This window comes from Otolemur garnettii, unplaced genomic scaffold (genome assembly GCF_000181295.1).
Source record: "Otolemur garnettii isolate 467f Iridium unplaced genomic scaffold, OtoGar3 scaffold00037, whole genome shotgun sequence".
Classification (NCBI taxonomy): Eukaryota; Metazoa; Chordata; class Mammalia; order Primates; family Galagidae; genus Otolemur; species Otolemur garnettii.
The window spans coordinates 15,532,354-15,548,084 of record NW_003852432.1 but is presented as its reverse complement, the minus strand read 5'-3'; the positions used below and the strand labels follow the sequence as shown (position 1 = coordinate 15,548,084).

General features: G+C 35.9%; 1 protein-coding gene across 1 annotated transcript in view; it reads right to left on the bottom strand.

Moving 5' to 3' along the window:
- Positions 1 to 15,731, bottom strand: part of DOCK4 (dedicator of cytokinesis 4) — a 249,780-nt gene that overhangs the window by 171,156 nt on the left and 62,893 nt on the right. Inside the window, exon 12 of the mRNA XM_023513222.1 lies at positions 3,023 to 3,148. Coding sequence (XP_023368990.1) covers positions 3,023 to 3,148 — 126 coding nt within the window. The remainder of the gene's footprint in view (positions 1 to 3,022; positions 3,149 to 15,731) is intronic.

Here is a 15,731-nt window from a genome sequence, read left to right as displayed (position 1 = left end):
TTTGTTAGATATATTTCTAGGTATCTCATCTTCTTAGACATTACTGTAAAAGGAATAGAGTCTTTAATTTTATTCTTGGCTTGATTATTATTGGTACATATAAAGGCTACTGGTTTGTAGGTATTGATTTTGTATCCCGAGACACTGCTGTATTCCTTGATCACATCTAAGAGCTTTGTATTGTTTCCCTGGGGTTTTCCAGGGATAAGATCATGTCATCTGCCAAGAGTAAGAGTTTGACCTTCTCTATCCCCATTTGAATATCCTCGATGTCCTTCTTTTGCCTGATTGCAAATGTAGAACTTCCAATACTATGTTGAACAGCAGTGGTGACAATGGGCATCCTTGTCTAGTTCCAGATCTGAGTGGAAATGTTTTCAATTTTACTCCATTCAATATGATATTGCCTGTGGGTTTGCTGTAAATGGCCTTTATCATTTTAAGAAATGTTTCCTCTAAACTTATTTCCTCAAGTGTTCTAATCATGAAAGGATGCTGGATATTATCAGAAGCCTTTTTTGCACCAATTGAGAGAATTGTATGATCTTTATTTTTTATTTTATTTATGTGAAATATTATATTTATAGATTTATGCATGTTGAACCAATCTTGCAACCCTGGGATAAAACCAACTTGATCATGGTGTATACATATTTTTTTGATGTGTCATTGAATTCTGTTTGCTAGGATCTTATTGAATATTTTTGCATTGATAAATTCAACCTTACGCTGAATGATAGCTAGGTCAAAGATGATGAGATTAAGAAGGAAATATCATTTGTGGAACAAAATGATAATGAAGATATAAACTATCAAAACACATGGCGACGTTATGAAAGCAGTCCTAGGAGAAAAATTTATAGCATTTGAAGCCTTCATCAAGAAATCAGAAAGAGAGCAAGTTAGCAACCAAATAGGTCATCTTAAGCAATTTGAAAAGGAAGATCAATCCAAACTCAAACCCAGCAGAAGAAAAGAAATAACCAAAATTAGAATAGACTTAAATGAAATTAGAAACAAAAGACTTATTTGGAAGATCAACAAAACAAAAAGTTGGTTCTTTGAAATTTAAAATTGATAAACCTTGGCTAGTCTAACCAGAAACAGAAAAGTAAAATCTCTAATAACTTCAAACAAAAATGACAAAGGGAAAATAACAACAGATACTATAGAAATATATAAAAAAAATCCTCAACAATTACTACAAAAAACTCTATTTTCGTCAGCAATATGAAAACGTGTAGGAAATGGACCAATACCTGGAAGCACACTACCTTCCTAAACTCAACCAGAAAGACTTAGAAATTTTGAATAGACCTATATCAAGCACTGAAATAGCATCAACTCTACAAAATCTCCCAAAATAGAAAAGCCAAGCCAGATGGTTTCACATCAGAATTCTATGAGACCTTCAAGTTGGAGCTAGTACCTATATTACATAATCTATTCCAAAACACAGAAAAGGAAGGAATCTTCCCCAACACACTCTACAAAGCAAATATCTTGATCCCCATACCGTGAAAGGACCCCACAAAGAAAGAAAACTATAGGCCAATCTCATTTCAGAAGTTTTAAAAAGGCTATTTCCTCATAAAATTGTTGCTCCCTTGCTCAAGTCTCTGTAGTTGCTTCTATCCTGATTCTGGATAAATGCTAAAGTGCTTGGTATGACCCCACATGATTGTCTCTCACCCCCTCTCAACCCTTTACTTCCATCTCCATTACTCTATTCTAGCCAAGCTGATCCTCTAGCAATTCCTCAAACATGCCAGCCATTTGACTGCCTCAGGACCTTTGCACTGGTCATTTAGTTTTTTGCCAGGAATGCTCTTATCTGTGTGGTTACCTTGCTTTCTTTTGGAGTCTACTCTCACATCATTTTCTCACCCAAATTTCTTACCCACATAAGATTTCAATCCCTCAAACTACTATCATCTCAGACATTTCCTAGCCTTCTCCCTACCTTGATTTTTGCCTTAGCATTTATCATTTTTGAACATTTATATTTTACTTATACATTTACTGTGATTTTCCTTATTAGAAAGTAAGCTTAATGAGGAACTGAATTCTTTTCTGTTCTGTTCAATATTATGTCCCCAGTACATGGAAGAATGTCTTGGCACATAGAAAGTGCTCGATAAATATCTGTCAAATGAATTAATTTTTATTTAATTTTTGACTCCTGATATAAAGGTAATGTTTAATTAATGCCTGTTGACCCAAACTAAACTAGGTTTTGCTAAATATATATTTTTCCTCAGCAAGTATACTATTCTTGCCCAACTCATCAGGCTGCATATGAAAATACTCAGAAAAACCACTATAGTAGAAAGGGGAGTGCTTTCTAAAATTTATTTTGGCTGAACAATTAGGGATGACTCACTACAGAATTCATCTGTTTCAATGAAATTGGCATTTATTTTACAGTATGAATGAAATCTCCCTAACTCTATCTTTTCTACTTTGGGGTGTCTTTTTTGGTGCCAATATAGATATGAATCATGAACACAAATATATTTAGAAAAGGTGCAGATCCATTACCAAAAGAAATAATTTTCAAGAAAAGGTGTAGAAATAAACACATCTGGTGTTTGCATATGGCTGCTTATCTACATATACATACTCATAATGGAAAAATTCTTCAAGAAATGTTAATTATTGCATAATAACTATTTTTAATCAAAACCTGTAAGGATATCCTTTCAATGTCTTTACCAACATTTTCCACCAAGGGATGAAATATTTTCTGGACACCATCTCTATCATGGTCATACTGAAACACAGCCATGGCCCCTAAAAGTTACCAACTTTAACCTCATGAGAATCTAATCTAATTTTTTGAAAAAAAATTGCTTATTTCCTATTTTTACTAAAAATCACTTATTTACTATTTACCTCATTTTGTTCTACAGCATCACCATTTGAACTCTTCTACAAAGCTGACAATTTGAAAATTTTCTCAAATGTCAAATGCAGACACTATACCCATATTTCATCATTTTGATGCACCCCAGTCACCTACCGGGCATAATAATATTAGAAAATCCCAACTTCCTTGTTATGGATACACCATGAGAAAATACTGATGAGTACTCTCTTCTGATTTGTTCAATGTCTCCATGCAATAGTTGTAGGGAAACTGCTAAACCTAAAAAAAAAGTGAGATACCCTAGTTAAAAACAGAAGAGTAGAAATGGCATAAATAGACGCTAAAGTGCTTCAACAAGCCCAGGTTTATAGTATCATCATTCTAAACTAAGGGCTAATATTCAGATAAAATCAATAGATTCTATAGAATGATTATCTACATAACATTTTCCATCTTAACATCTGAATATCCCCATTTACCAGGTGATTGGTAGCAACTTAGAGAAAACTTGAGCAGAACAATAAAAAGAGGAATTCTGGTTTCTCGTCCCCAACTCCTCCCTGTGGACCCATCAGGCAGAGCACATCCCTGTACCAACGTTCACTCCATCATGAATGGAACGATGGCTACCGAGACCCCAAAGATATTGATTTCGAAACTGGAGCTTTAATATTTTCAACTCCACAAGGCCTATGAATTACTCATCAAATATCAAAAGCACCATGTAAATCTGAAGACACATAATAATTTAAAAATTAAATTTTGAATATCTATAGAGAAATTTTCTTAAAACATTTAAGTAACAAAGGTGATCCTAATGAAGGCAAGATCATATTCAGACAGTAGAAACTCATGATGGCATTATTTTCTACTGAGGAGAATTTAGCAGGATGCGGGTGACTGTATACAAACAAAGGGGAATTTATTCAGTAAAGCAGGAAAATTATCTAGTTTTTCTCTTTCCAGTTATACTGACATTATCACAGTAGCATGTATAGAAGGGGTATGACACTTTTTTCCCATACATATCTCCCCAATTCTTAGGCAAGAACTACAGAAAAGAAATTAATGTTGTATCTTTGAGAATATGTTTGTATGCGCAGTTCAAAGATGCTACTTCTCTTCCAGCTTTTTAATTCTTTCCTCCTTTCTTCTATTGTTTTAAAAGAAACACAAAAATAGTCCCTGACCTAGTAACAGAAAAGAAGACCATAAGTGACTTATTCTTTTATTTTTTAAATTTTTTCTCCTAAAGGTGACTAATTCTAAAAAACTTTCAGTCATCACTAACCTAAACTGAATTTAAATATGAACTTGAACGGTGGAGTCCAAAGATGGCAGGCCTGCCTCTCAGAGATCCTGGGTTTTCACTGTCACTTAACTACTACCTTTCCCTCCATAATGCACATTTCTTGTGCAAGTTCTCACTCACTCCCATCCACAATCTACAGCATTACAAAGCTGTCTAGAAACAAAGGCCTAATAATGACGATCACACTGCAATGAAAAGGAAATGCAAAGCTTATCTGCCACCCGTCTAGATAAGGAGCTTCCTCTTCACTCTCGTCCAGTATGAGAGCAAACAGTACAGCAAAGCAGAGTTGTGTTGGTTTGCTTGCTTCCTTTTCAATAGAGAGGTTAAGACCGCAGGAAAATTTATAAAAAATCAAAACAAAACAAAACAACAAAGCTTTAGGCTCTGAGAGAAGCTGAAGCCTTTCCTGAGGTTCAAACCTGAGCTAGATGAGTCACCCTGAGGTAAACACAGAGAAACAGAGAAAAGGACAGGGTCCATGACTATCCTCACATCTGCCAGTGTGTGCATCTCACAGGATGATCTAACAGCCTCAGATGGCTGTTCTGAGAACAATATGAAGTCTGGCAGGTAGTCAGAACTCTGCATACCTGTTCCACCTAACTACCCTAACCTCCCTCCCTGCATCCATCCCATCCACTTTGGGTTGGGTGACGGATGGCAACAGAATGCAGGGCTGGCTGTCCTTCCATGGTGACATGAAATGAAACAGGAGAGAAAGGCCATCTGGATGATCTGATGGACATGCCACTCAGTGCAGCTTTCAGATACTTTATGTGGGGCTTCTGGCTTCTTTTTAAAACCCAGAGGCAGGAGAATTAAAACAGATGAACTTGTGTTCTGATGCATCTGTCCCAGCAGCTATTTCTTCCTGATTCATGCTTTGTCACTATCGCCCTTCTCATCACTGGGGTCTCTGTCCTCCCACTTCTGTCCTTTTGCCTTCAAAATACTCAACTACAACATCATGAGTAAATCAGCTGGTATTTGTATAATGTTAGTGTGTGCCAGACACAGCACGTAATAATACCTTCCTGCTGGGGAGGACACTGTTCAGATCCTGGTGTGTACCACATGCGAATGCTTGCCAAGAGAGAGTAAAATGGATTTAACAAAATTCTTGAGATCCTGCAATTTTTGCAAGTGAAGACCATTTTATTGGGACTTCTCATTGAAGGATCTGATCCAACACACTAGCTACACTACATGGTAATTACAAAAGAAAAAGAGAGAAGAACTCAACAGTAATGAAAAACACTAAGAGACCATGCTGTTAGGGCTAGGGGACTGGAGATAGAAACACTGACCAGGATTCTGGTTTTGTCCTATAGGAACAGACATTTGTTTAATCAGCAGTGATTTTTTTTTTTTAAACATAAGCTGAATACTGTACTTTACAAAGGACAGGATAATAAGAAAAAAAATAACATTTGGTCAGAATGTTTCCATGTATTCCATGTATTTGGAACATGTATTCCAAATAAAATTAAAGAAGACAGGAAAAGAAGAAAAAATATGTTTTAGGGAAAGACATACAAAGAGAGAGATTAATAATAAACAGAGAAATACTGCGGTCTTCTCCAGACAGCAAGAGCCATAAAGATGAGAGAGTGTGAAAGGATAGAGAGGCCCTATTTAGGACACAGCAGAGAGGGGCCAGCCAGTGAGCAGGGAAAGGAATGGAGAAGTGATGGGGAAAATAGTGTGGGAGAAAAAGCAAACATCTGAGCATCGGATGCGTACAAAAATTTTGACACATATGGTAGTTTTCAACCTGAAGGTTTAGATTAAGGCCTTAAGTGTAATTATTACATCTGTCTAGCTACATGGTAATAATGGGGGTGGGAGGTGACCCAGTCTCTTTAGACTGAAGAAGCCACAGTTAAGAATTGGAAAGGTTTGGCTGGGCACCCGTAGCTCAGTGGTTAGGGTGCTGGCCACATACACCAGTGCTGGTGGGTTTGAACCCAACCTGTCCCTGCTAAACAACAATGACAACTACAACAACAACAAAATAAAATAAAATAAACAATAGCCAGGTGTTGTGGCGGGAGCCTATGGTCCCAGGTACTTGGGAGGCTGAGGCAGGAGAATCACTTAAGCCCAAGCGATTTGAGGTTGCTATGAGCTGTGATACCACGACACTCTACCCAGGTGACATCGTGAGACTCGGGCTTTAAAAAAAAAAGCGAGGGAATTGGAAAGGTGAAATGGACAGAGGACTTGAGCACATGCATGCATTTCGCTCTCACCAAATCATCAATTCTTTCATAAAGAAACCACAACACTCAATTAAGCAACATCAAAGAGTGGGCGTACTTTCAATGAGACAAAGAAAAAACATGCTACTGGTGGTGAGTCCACATCCACAGGGACCAGCCCACAAAGAGCCACTGAAATTCTGTTTATTTTTCAGTCAGGGAAACTTTTGATCCTGTTTTTACAGCGGCTCTTAATTACCATGACCACAATTAAGAGGTTGGATAAGTAAGTCTCTAGAACAGCTAAGAAACACATAGCATTAAGATCAAGAAACTACTCAACACTATCACAGTCAGACTCAGAAAATATTTACACATTCCTTCTAAAAAAGTTGACCCCACAGAAGCAGACAGTTGCCAGGGTTGGATGGAGGTGGAGAGTGCAGGGGTGGGGTGGGGGAGAAGAGTGGCCTAGAAGATGTTGGTTAAAGGGGACAAAGTTTCAGTTAGGAAGAATAAGTTCTGGAGATCAATTGTACACCGTGGTGACTACAGTTAATAATAATGTATACTTGAAAATTGCTAAAAGTAGATCTCAAATGTTCTTACCACACAAAAAAAGACATAGGAAGTGACAGATACGTTAATTTTATGTCATCATTATGCACTGAATACACAGATCAAAACATCACACTATATACTACAACTACATATACGTTTTATTTAGCACTTACACCTTAATGAAGCTGGGGTAAAAAAAAAATACAAATATTTACACATTCCAAATACCTAAAGATTAGCCCTGTCCTTTGAGAGCCAGTCATTTATGACAAAGGGTATGTTCATAAAATGTTTTTGTTTTTTTTTCCATTTTCTTCCTTGTCACTCTGATTCATTGTACTCACCTTACCTACTATCTTTGGGGATGGTATACAACTTCCGAGATTTTTATCTACACAAGTTACCTTATTCCTGCCACACTTCAAAAAAGTACACCTGGGAATAACCTATAGCTTCAGGGGGTGGGGTGAGATATAAGATGGACACAGTGGGGTTCCTGCTCCTAAGGAATGGATAATCTAATAATGGAAATAAGACACACCCCTAAATAGAATATAAAAACACAATGGGTTAAGTATGTAATAGAAATATTAAAATGAAGAAAAATTGGTACTGAAAGAACTTGAAAGATTAGGGAAGAATTTTTTTTAATAGAGATTTATGACAACCTGTAAAATAAGCTAAAGAGTTAGGTTAAATTTTTAATTTCACAAACTATTTAAATCATGTTTTGTAACCCCTTTTAGGGGCCCTTACTATAAGTACCGAAAGTAAAACTGCTGTGGGAGAAATACTCCCCTTATTAGAAAAAACATAATCATTAAACAGAATTTTCACGTTCAGCCTAGATATTTACGCCCCAATTGTAAAGATTTGACGTTTATTTTAAACAAAGGCACAGTCGTTAATTAATCTGCAGGCTGTCACAAAACAACATATTATTTGTGATTAAGCTCAGCATACAGAGCAGTGGCGCAGGAAATAAAGGCTTGGTATCTGCTAAGTCAAATGTGGTTGATTACTTGGTAACTCTAATTTTATGAGAATTGAAGCTAACTCACTCTATGAGATGGTTCCTTTTAAATTCATGAAATTCTGCAATTTTACGGTATTAAAAATGGGGAGCACCACATGATTGATAAGGAGCAGCCAAAGTTAATTTTAGACTACATCAACCATTTTCCCACTGATGAACCAAATAACATGGAGCTGTGAATGTATAGCAATGCAAAAATAGAAAATTATGACAAATATATTTGATAAGTATACATATAAATATACATGTTGCAAGTAAGTGTATGTTTAAGAAATGTATCATATGGCTGCATGATGCTGTTTCAATATTAACTTCTCTGTGCTTGTGCGTCTACATTATGTAAAATAAGCTTGATACCAATTCTACAACATACTTTGGGTGGGGCTTGGCACAAAGAAAGTGTTCAAAAATTTAAGTACTGTTGCTGCTACAACTACCACCGCCTCTATCATGCAATCACATGGTTTTTTCTGTTCTGATTCTTCCCACCATGAATACCAACAAATTAGCTCTCATCAAGAAATGGCCAAAGTCTTCTAAGTCTTATACACAAAGAAGATACTCCTTTTAATAGGCATGCCCATTTAAAATCGCTAGATTAGGCCAAGAATTTAGATTGAGTTCTATGGGGGTTTCAAAGGAAAATCTGTCTACCTATCAAGAACAATCTTCTAAGGGAGATCTGACAAGGACAGCTGATACACAAGCAGGCGATGTGCACAGTAAGACGCCTGATGATTGTGAAATTCCTAAGGACATAGGGATCCTGGTGGTGTCCCTCAATACTAATAAGCCAGAGTTCTGAACAAGTGACAAATTCTGAAATCCCTTGCGAAGGTATCAGGCATGTAATTTGGTGAAGAGGTTATTCTTTTATATTGTTTAATTATCATGATTTTTCTTTGTTTCTTGTTTTGTTTCTTCCTTCTTCATGTCTATCCTCCAATGGATTGGGTTTTATTATTTTCCTTATTTCTCTCTCTACAATTCTGGAAATCATATATTCTATTTCTATTCTTTACAAGTTTAACAGAAATAATCAACTTAAAGACAAAATTTAATCAATAGCTCTATTCTCTCTCTTTAAGCAATTCCTGGAGGTTGAATCTTCTAATTCTGATGATGATATATTTTTACTGCTGCTGTTTATAGTTGATGCTTATGTAGATTCTTCCTCCCATTTCCCTTCTCTTTCCGCTCCTTCTGGGTACAGTTCTTTATTCCCGGTGATCATCTCTGACTATTTGTTTCAGTGAATGTTAGTGGTAAATTCTCTAAGTCTTTATCTGAAATTATCTTTTTTTATTACCACATTTAAACAATGTATACCCTCTGTATCTTTAAGTTCTATGTCTATGGATTTAACCAACTGTGGATCAAAAATATTTGGTTGAGTTGTATATTTTATAGAAAATAAATAAAATAGAAACATTTGGAAAAAACAAAAAGTAACAAAATAATAAAAACACAGAAGAAATAATACAAATTAAAAACTAATACAATATAACAACTGTTTATATACTACTTAAATCGTATTAGTATTATAAGTAATCTAGAGGTTAATTTAAGTGAAAGGATATGCATATGTTATATGCAAATAATACATCATTTTATGTAAAAGACTTGAGCATATGCATATTTTGGTATTTGCAAAGGAGTTCTGGGACCAATATCCATGGATACCAAGGGATGACTGTAATAGTTTTGCAAGTGCAGAATTCAAAGCTGGCCATTTACCCCTAGCAATTTTATTATTTCATGATGTTCCAATCTCTTTAACTGCTGCTAAGACCATTATTTCTTTCTAGGTTATCAGTATTTTCTCTCTAGTTTCTAGTTTTGTCCTTGGTCCTGTATAATTTCACTACAATGTATCTACATAAGACTTTAATCTTATTCATCCTGCTTATAATTTTTGCTTCTTTTATCTGAGCACTTTTTTGTTGAGACTATGTTTCACTTTGTTGCCCTGGGTGGCTCACAGCAACCTCAAACTCTTGGGCTCAAGTAATCCTCTTGCCTCAGCCTTCCAAGCAGCTGGGACCACAGGTGTCCACCACAACACCCGGCTATTTTTTATAGACTGGGTCTCACAGTCTTGCTCAGGCTGGTCTCGAACTCCTGAGCTCAGGCAATCCACTCGCCTTGACCTCCCAGAGTGCTAGGATTATAGGCGTGAACCACTGTGCCCAACCTCAAGTATTTTATTCTTGGCAAAAGTTCTACAAATTCTCAGCATTTCCAAGTATCACAGCTTTTATATGTACTTTATTTGTTCCTTCTGGGACTCCTACTAGATGCGTGTTGGTCTTTTTCACTAAATATTTTATAGTTCTTAAGTGTTTATTTATGTTTTTCCATTACATTTTCCCTTTGGGTAGTATCCGGGCTATAAAGTTAGTTTACTGATTCTTTTCTCAACTGTGTTCATTTGCTATGTAAGTAGTCCACTGATTTTTTTTTTTTTATTAATGACATTTTCTTAAAGAATTTTAGAATTTTTATTTATTTCTATCCACTAGAATTTAAGCACCAAGACAAGTATTTTTACTTGCTTTTTTAAATACTGTATACTAGTACCTGGATTAATGCTAAACATTCATATTACATACTCAGTATGTTAACTGATAAGTGAATTTTTAAAATCATTTTTGTTCATTCTTTCACAATATTTTCTTTTTCATTATAAAGCTCATTTACAACTTCTTATCTATTATTTTTCTAATAGTATGTGACCTAAAATTTGCAAAAGCTCTGCAACTGGAAAGAGCTTAGGATGACAGAAACTAGAAGGTGGCCAGTGTGTCTACAGCAAGGACAGTCAAGTGCGGCCAGAGGTGAGGAGAGAAAGATAAGCAACAGTTATAGCAGCCATGATCAACTACTAGCCCTGGCTCTCAGCCAGCCTCACCAGGAATTCAGCCCTTGCAACTCAGAGCTGGAGTTGGTGGTGATGGGGAGTCCGGGGAGATGAAAAATGCTGGCAGCCTGCCCCCTCCTGGCAAGATGCTATATCTCTTGGCTGGGAGCTGAGGGGAGAGGGATCCCCATCTTCTTGGCCGCATCTGCCTGGAATGAAACTTTCATCATGCTGAGGTGGTGCAGGTGGGAGGGAGAAAACGGATTGTGGCATAAGTATCACTGAGTGTCTCAGTTCTCATCAGGAGGTAGTAGTTATTCTTGAGTAAATGTTTCTTCATTTGCTTTATACTCAGGAACATTTCCAGACTTTAGAGTTGTCTTAAAATATGACTTTCACCGTTATGGTTGTTCCAATTTAGAGCAGGTTGGTGCAGTGAATTCTAAAAACATTATTTCTTGTCAGTACTCACATACTTTGTATGTGTTTGAGAGCTAAGAGCAAAATGCAATTGGTAGTAGACTTTTTAAACTTGCATAACAAAGTTATTAACATCATGTGGGGTTAGGGAAACTTGCTAAAGACAGTATTAGATTCTTTCAGAAAACCACTTTTGGTGAAATCTATCCATGTCTGACATACCTACAACCTCAGTATTATTAGAGCAAGAATTTTTACTTCTATTCTCTATGTGTTTGGTTTACAAAATAAATCACCTAAGTTTTGCCTCAGGCATTAGAACATTATGTTTTATATCTACAAGGTAAGATAATTAACTTTTTCAATAAATATACTAGAAACTATATATCCTAGAGAGATCTTGCCAGAGGATATATTCTGGCTACACCAACCAGTAAAATCCTGGCTGTCTGAGGTAAGGTGCTTAGCCTGGGAGGTCAGAACTAGGCACTCAGAGTTTCTGGAGCACAGGAAAGAAAGGCTAATGTCTAGAAAGGGTGGTACCATGTGAGACTCTCATGGAAAATCAGTCAATGAAGCAACAGCCAGAGCATTAGGAAGACCGGGGTGTAGAATGAACAAGGTTAGAGAAGAAAGCAAGATGGAGATGGCAACGTGGGAGCCATGAACAGTCTAGAGGCCTCCCTAATATGTTAATTACATGACAGAGGGAGCCTAGTTACCTAAAACCCCTACCCATCAGCACCAGGTTACTCAATGACACCAGTACATTGACACTGTCTTCTCTGAAAGCTAGATTCTTAATGGCATTAACGTTACCATTGCTCAAATTTGGGAATGTAGATCTTCTTTCAGATGTACTTTCAAAGCCAATTTCAAATGAGAAGAAAGAAAAAAGAATATAACTTTCTTTTTTACTAGTCACACCTTGATCTCTGATTTTCAGGCAGCATTATTCAATTTGTGAATATGCCTATTGCTGACTTTTCTCTTAAATTAACTCTTAGGGAATGCACTTCTGACACCACGGAGGATAATTCAAAGCATATGACAATAGGCTCTTCTTCCGCAGAACATCTCCCTGAGGTCCCTGAAGTGGTGAACCCTACCCGCTGGGATGCCCGCCTTCTAACATGTAAAAGGAATGATAAGCATGAACAAATAATCTTGTGGTTATAATTGCTAGTCCACAGATCTGTTACTTCCAGATTTCAAAGTTTTGGAAAGGCTTTTATGTTTTCTCTGAAGAAGTGGCTAGTTTATGGCTAAGAGAAAACAAGATTGAAGCAATATATCATGCCACAGAATGTCAAATGAAGCAACATTGCAGACTTCTAACATTATTTACTGTGGTTGCATCCTAACTATAAAAGAAATTTGCTAACCAGAAATGAAAGCTGGAGAGGTGCCCGTCCATATTCAGTAAAAGTTAGGATTATAGGAGTGGATGAGCCCATTCAAAGAGAACTTAACATTTCCTTTTCAACTGAAGGAAACTTTTCATCTAAAAATTTCCATCCTTATTCTGACTCAAGATATCAACGTTTCAACAGTATACACTGAGGGTTATGTCAAGGTTAAAAAGTTTTTTTTGTTTATTTTTACTGTAACCATTATTACCTATTTGTATTTTTTTTTTTCAGGAATCCACTGGCTGAAAACCTTTTTCATAAAATGTATACAGAGCATTGTGATAGGGTTCCGGACACATTATCCTAAAATGTGGCACCTTGAGTATTCTGAGAGACACCATGTGCAAGAAGGTCTCTCTGACCTTTCCTGCCCCTCTCCCATGAAGTAGGTGCTACAACTCTCCTGTAAAAGATGCCCTCCCTAGCCCCACAGGAAAAGAATATCTTTATCTCTGAAAAGGGTTGCAGAGAAGAATCTGAACAATGGGTCTTGCTAAATTAGCCTACTTTTTTACCATTAGATCACACCTATCATGCTTCTCTGTGACTCCCCATTCTTCATCAAACCTAGTATGAAAACATTCTTTGTTTTTTTAGTTTCCTAATCGAGGCTCCCATGTCACATAAAACTTGAACAAATCTGTAGACTTTTCTGTTATTAATCTCTCTTTTATTAAGGGACCTCAGCAATGAACCTAGGATAGGTAAAGAAAAGCTATTTTTCCTTCCCTACCATAGTATTTAGGACTATCGTTTAAATATCTGATCATCTTAATTTATTGAAATATTTGCATATTTTTTTCTATACAGCAAATCTTCCAAACAGTATTATATCTAGTCATTATATTTAAATTAGCAAAATTAACTAACTTAGAAAATAAAATTTAGCTTTAAGCACTATTTCCATTAAGTTATAATTTGGGTTTAGTTTTTTGTTTAAATACCACATGAAGCATCAAAAACATGTAGTATCACATTTTGAACTATATTTTTTCTTTGTTGTCATTAGAAGAGAATTATTTAGATTAAAAGAAACTAAAAAGATAGGCCTGCATGCAATACAGCCTGGGTTTTCTTCTGTTATAAAATAAATGGAAAAAATTGTCAAAATCTAACTTAGGTCTGTAAGTCAGATAATAGTTATACATTATTGCTGGCTTCCTGATTTCAATAGTTATACTCAAGTAATGTTGCCATATTCTTAAGTACGGAGTGATAGAGAGGCAACTTGCCTGCAATTTGTTTGTAAACAATTCCAAAAAAGGAATGTATACACTTGTGTCCTGTGTAATCTCATATGTGTAAGTATGTATATGTGCATATATGCGTGTGACTGTACATATACACACATATAAAACCAGGAGCATGATGCAATCCTGAAGAATTATATCAACTCAATAATACTGAATTATGCAGACGCACAAGGAGAGGGAGTCTAAAGCAAACATAGTAAAATGTTAACCACCGGGTGATTAGGAATTGTTGATACTATTCTTGCAACTTTTCTGTAAGCAAAATTAGTGGGAAATATAAAAAAAAATTAAATAGTTAAAAAGAAATCATAGTTTAATAATTAGGAAACTCCAAAGTAAGCGAAAAGGTCACATCCTATAGTTCTAGCCGATAGGTGGTGCCAAAAAGTGCCACTTTTATTTTAAAGATATTAGAAAGCAAACAGAACGTTCAGTAATCAGGGACACTGATAAAATCCTTAAGAACTATACCAATTTGGTAATGTGAATTAAATGACTACATTGGTATGTGTAGACAGGACTCTCATACACAAAAAATGCAAACACCCCCAGAAGCTTCCTTTCACCTCAGCTATAGCTTGTTGTGGGCTACTGACAGGCAATTCCTTTTAGCCTTTACTGTGGGCTGAAAAGTATAGTTTGTAGGAACATAGCCATTACACTCATTTTACTAACGCAAAAAGAAAATTCTAGAAATTTACCTGATTAGCAAATATCATTTTTTTAGCTGTAACTATATGTCACAAAACTACAGAAAATAATATTTCATAAATATGTACGTGATAAGAAAAGATTTTGAAATTTCTCTTACGACATACTGAACCATAGCCAATAATTTTTACACACTTTGTTCCAAGTCTTAGAATTTAACTTGCTTTAGTAAATTATATTGGCTCAGTGTAATTTCACATTCCTGGAATTCAACTGCCATCTATCAGAGGTGACATTTATAATAACCATTTGCTCAACAATCCTAAACCAGGCTCATTTTAATGAATATTTTTCAAATTGCCAAATTCTCACAACATTGCCTTTGGATTTTAAAATTCTCATATAGCACAACTTTGGAGCTTGTGAATTATTCAACCTAACTAAATCTAACTGTTGAGATAAATTAGTTCTTTTTTTTTTTTTATGTTTAAAAGTTAAATGTATCACATGTAATTTTCTCCCAGTTTCTAAATCCAAAAAAGACAGTGGTTAATGTACCTTTGCAATGTAAGTCTTAGGTTAGAGGAAAAAAAAAAAACCTAGTTAACTAAATGAATCCCTTTATCTATTAAACAGACAAGATTACAACTCCGAGAGCAAGAAGGACATCAATGGAGCATAAAGGGCCTGGAAATTAGCTGGTGGAATCTGTTTCCAAAACTAATTTCAAAGTTATTCTTTTTTAACTTTTTTAGTACCAATGACCAAGGAAAAACAGGAAAAAATAGTATATTTTAGAGTGAACTCACTTCTCTTGAAAACGTTTGACTACACCACTTCCATTTAATCAACAATTCTGTAGTCCAAGAAGAAAACCATAGTAGGCAATATGTCCAACCATTCTGACAGTTTAAACATTAGGTGCCCCAGTTTCCCACTACAATGTCTTCTATGCTTGTTTCTCCCACTACTTTTAAATCAGTCATTAATGGGCCTTCTTCCCAATAATGAAGCCAAATGGCTCCTGAATGTTATCTTCTGGCCACTCCACTCCAGTTCTGCCAGAAGGGGAGTACATTTAGGTGACACAGAATGATGATCCACCAGGACTGGAGGGTAGAAACCTTGTGGGAAAAGTATAAGTATTTTTAAG